Source organism: Bos grunniens, chromosome X (assembly GCF_055505025.1).
Source record: "Bos grunniens cultivar Pamir isolate PY7600 chromosome X, Bosgru_T2T1.0, whole genome shotgun sequence".
Lineage (NCBI taxonomy): Eukaryota > Metazoa > Chordata > Mammalia > Artiodactyla > Bovidae > Bos > Bos grunniens.
Window position 1 is genome coordinate 105,045,387 of NC_141194.1, and position 3,864 is coordinate 105,049,250.

Here is a 3,864-nt window from a genome sequence, read left to right on the forward strand (position 1 = left end):
TATATAACTCTTTTGGTATTTTCCCCCCACGTATCTTCCATATATATATAACCCCTAGGTGCATGGATACACAGCCTTGATACTTCTTTGCTTTATCTCTCATCAATTATATTTGGCCAAGCCTTCCACTTTTACAAAAGGCATACCCCCTCTCCCCAACCCGTGCTGACTCTTTTCTTCTTTCCCATATTCCAGAATTCTCCATTATAGGCCATGGAAAACACAACTCCGGGCATCTTTCAAAGATTTGGGTAGAAAAGCACAGGCTACACAAGCTATAGATGCTTCGTAGTCTTAGACAAAAGGTGTGAGCAAGCATACTGTTTAAGGGAGACCTGCCATAGCTGTGGGTATGATGGCCAGACCACTCAACCTCGGCTATCTAATCCTTGGTGCCCAAGTTGAATCATGATGGATGCCAAGTATGTCCTCTGCATTTGGAAAGGCCGCTTTTGGCCAGCCAAGGTCTTGTCCAGACCCAGCATCTCACCACAACAGAAGAGAAAAAGGGCCCTTTCTCTGGAAGTTGAGATACTCTCAGTAGATGAAAATATCAGTGTGAAAAGCACAAACATAAAGACCCTAAATGAGTCCATGATTGAAAACCTCGCCACCTCACTAGCAGCCCAGCCGGAGCCCAGTGCCCCAGAAGAAGAGGAAATGGCCTACATATCTGCTATTAAAATGGCTTGGGACCTTCTGAATAAGAAAGGAAATTACACTACAGCAAGAGTCATGGGTTATCCAGAGTCCAAGAAGCAGTCTCCAAGGAGACCACAAAAGCAACCTCGTAGAAGGCATTGGGAGCCCAATTGGGGCTTACAGAGGAGTGTGAGGAAAAGGAAAAGCTCCAAATCACCCGTGGTACCTTCAGAGAGGGAGGATGGCCCATATCCTGACAAGTCGCAGGTGTGCACACCCATTGCCCAGATCCCAAGTGAAATGCAAACAGAGTCATATCAGAGCTTTGGGGTGCACCCAAACTTCCCATCACTTTCAGAAGATGACCATGAGAAAGAGGCCAAGAAAAAGGGGGACACCTCAAAAGTTATATCCTTGCCCTGTACAGTGAAGGAGGTGGGTGTAGATGTTAGAGGTGGATGTGTGCTTCCATCACTTGCACCGGGTTTCATCCTCATTGTGCCCAAGGCTCTGGAAGAGCGGGCACAAAACACCTGCCTGAAGTCCCTAGCTGTGTGCCCTGAACATGCTACGTTCTCAGGGAATGTTGACCCTGGAGAGGGCACCTGCAACTCAGGCTCAGAAGGCACAGAGGCATCCTCCAATGCCCCTAACCTGGGCCTGCGTTATTCACTCTGCCTAACAAACAGAAAAAGGAAGCTGCAGGTCCCAGGGTGTGAGGAAGAGCAGCAAGAATCTCAACCCTCAGCTGGCTCAAAGGCTATTAAGCACACCAGTGCCATCAAGAAGGGCGGGGGCAAGGAAGCGGGACAGCTGACAAGCATGGCGTTCCCAGAGGAGCTGTGTCCCATTGAGAGAGGAATGTTGGTCTGGTTTAAGTTTCAGAATCATCCATTTTGGCTAGCCATGGTCAAGAGTGTCAGCCCAACCGAGCAGACCACAAGGGTGCTTTTGATTGAGGCCAACATGCATTGTGAGAAGAGCAGTATTCAAGTTCCTCTTCAAAGGTTGAAGCATCTGGATTATAATGGCAAAGAAAAGCTAATGAAGAGAGCCAGCAAAGTATTTCTCACTGATTTCCAACTACAGAGAAGGGCTCGTAAGTGGGTCTTTTGTGGGCTCTTTCCTGGACTATTATGCTGCTGACATCACTTACCCCTTGAGGAAAGCCATCCAGGAAGGAGATCTGCAGATGGATTTCCCCAAGGTGAATTATTCTGACCTGGAAGATTCTGAGGAGGAGATTTCTGTGGCTTTAAAGAGGCACTGCAAGAGAATCCTCCCTGACCGGATGAGGGCTGCTTGGGACCGAGCCAACCAGAAGCTGGTGGACTTCATCATGAAAAGAAAGGGGGCTGACCCACATCTTCTGGACATCGTCAAAGGCAGGAAAGAATCCAGGTGGCTTGAATCATTTCTGAATTCACAGAGGTACATGATCCCCATTGAAACATACCTGGAGGATGACGATCAGCTGGATGTGGTGGTAAGCCACTTACGAGAAATCTACAAACACGTAGACAAGAAAGTGCTGGCTCTGATGAGAGATGACCCAGTGAGCTTCCTTCTGGACGTTCTTCTGCCAGAAGCAATCATTTGTTCAATTACTGCACTGGATGGATTGGAGTACAAGGAGGCAGAAGCAAAGTACCTGCAAGGGCCACCTGTGCATTCCCGGGAAAAAGAACTGTTTGATAAGAAAATCCTGAAGAAAATAAGAAAGAGATCAGCTGAGAGGTACAAGGCTAAACTCTCCCCCTGTGCCCAACAGGGCATCGGGGAGAAGTCTCAGCCACACCATTAGCAACAATCCCCGTCTGTATGAACTGCATGATCTTTCCACTCCACATGGCATGAAAACACCTTCTGGAAATCTGAGGCCTCTGGAACACTCTTGAATTCACTCTGGATCCATCTCCAGCGCCTGTGAGTGGCAGAGTCATCCTGAGTTTCTTCTTCTGAATACTCTCACACAACTAAGTGGTTAAAATATTGTAAACAGCTGCACTTCCCTCTACTTGCCCAGATGTGTAGTTTTCCAGATATTTTCACTATGTGGCTTTTGACTCTACTTAATATTTTAAAGGTGGACATGCATTTTTTTATTAGATGAAAAAGCCTTGTATCAGATACAAAGCAGCAATCATGTTTAAGATCTAAGGCATGTTTCTTACAGAAAAGCCACATGGGCTTCCCATTCCTACTGTGGCACATCGGTATACATGATTGATTGCATTTCTTCTTAACATAAGCCCTGACTTTCCCCTGCCATGCTTATCCATCTGGAAAAAAATCCCTGAGAGATGAAGCAAGTGACAGAGATGTTTCCTGTATACTACCACTACCTTCCAATGGTTCTTGGAAAAGCAGTCTGAAATCCAAACGAAGTTAACGGGTGGTCTGCATGTGGTCATGTGAGACTGAATGAAACCTCGGCGTGCAGTAAATGTTTTGTCAACCCTTGCAAGAATGTTCACCCTTGGCTTTCCTGAGATTCCATTTGTGGGAGGTGCTCTTCTTCAATGGCTGAATGGTTTCCCCAAATAGATAGACTCCTGGCTGTCTTCCTATATGACAGTGATTGGATCCCCTGCATGCCATCCATCATCTGTCCCCTTGTGAAAGACGACTCAAGCCATCATAGACTCAGGCCAGCTTCTCTAAACCTGGGAGTCCATGCTGACTGATGGGGGCCCATCCAGTTGGCAGACATTGTAGGAAAGCAGGCGCTTTGCTCTGGACCCACATCCCCCCAAAAAGGCAGTCATTTGTCCCAAACCAAGCAAGCTTGATCCCTTGACTTCTTCATCAACTAGCTCCAACAGGTTCCAGCAGTGTAAGTGCAGATGTGTAAGTCATTCCAGGCTGCCTGAGCAGTAGGTGGACCAGGAAGGTCTGGGAAATGGGTTACAAAAAAGTCTCCATTCAGCTAAACATGGCTGCTGTCAGAATACAGTGAAAGGTAGTTTAACAGGTAAATTCTGAAGCTCATGCATTGTTATACTTACTCGAAATAAGATTTCATTATTGCTTTTTTTTTTTTAAGAGGAAGAAAAGTGCTAGAAAAGCCAGTTTATTTTGTAAAACCCAGTGGGAAAATAAACATTAAAGATTTAACGTGGACCTGAGTGTGTTTTTGTTCTTAGAAAGAATCAACTGTCACTGCCCCAGGTTCAGCTCAGTTCAGTTCAGTCACTCAGTCTTGTCCGACTCTTGGCGACC

The 3,864-nt window shown here is 46.4% G+C and overlaps 1 protein-coding gene across 1 annotated transcript; it reads left to right on the forward strand.

Annotated features, from left to right (window-relative positions):
* Positions 1-408: 408 nt before the first annotated feature.
* On the forward strand, positions 409-2,446 carry LOC147340992 (PWWP domain-containing DNA repair factor 3B-like). Its single transcript, XM_086389403.1, is given in 2 exon segments — positions 409-1,706; positions 1,708-2,446. Coding segments are annotated over 2 exon segments (2,037 nt in total).
* Positions 2,447-3,864: the final 1,418 nt, after the last annotated feature.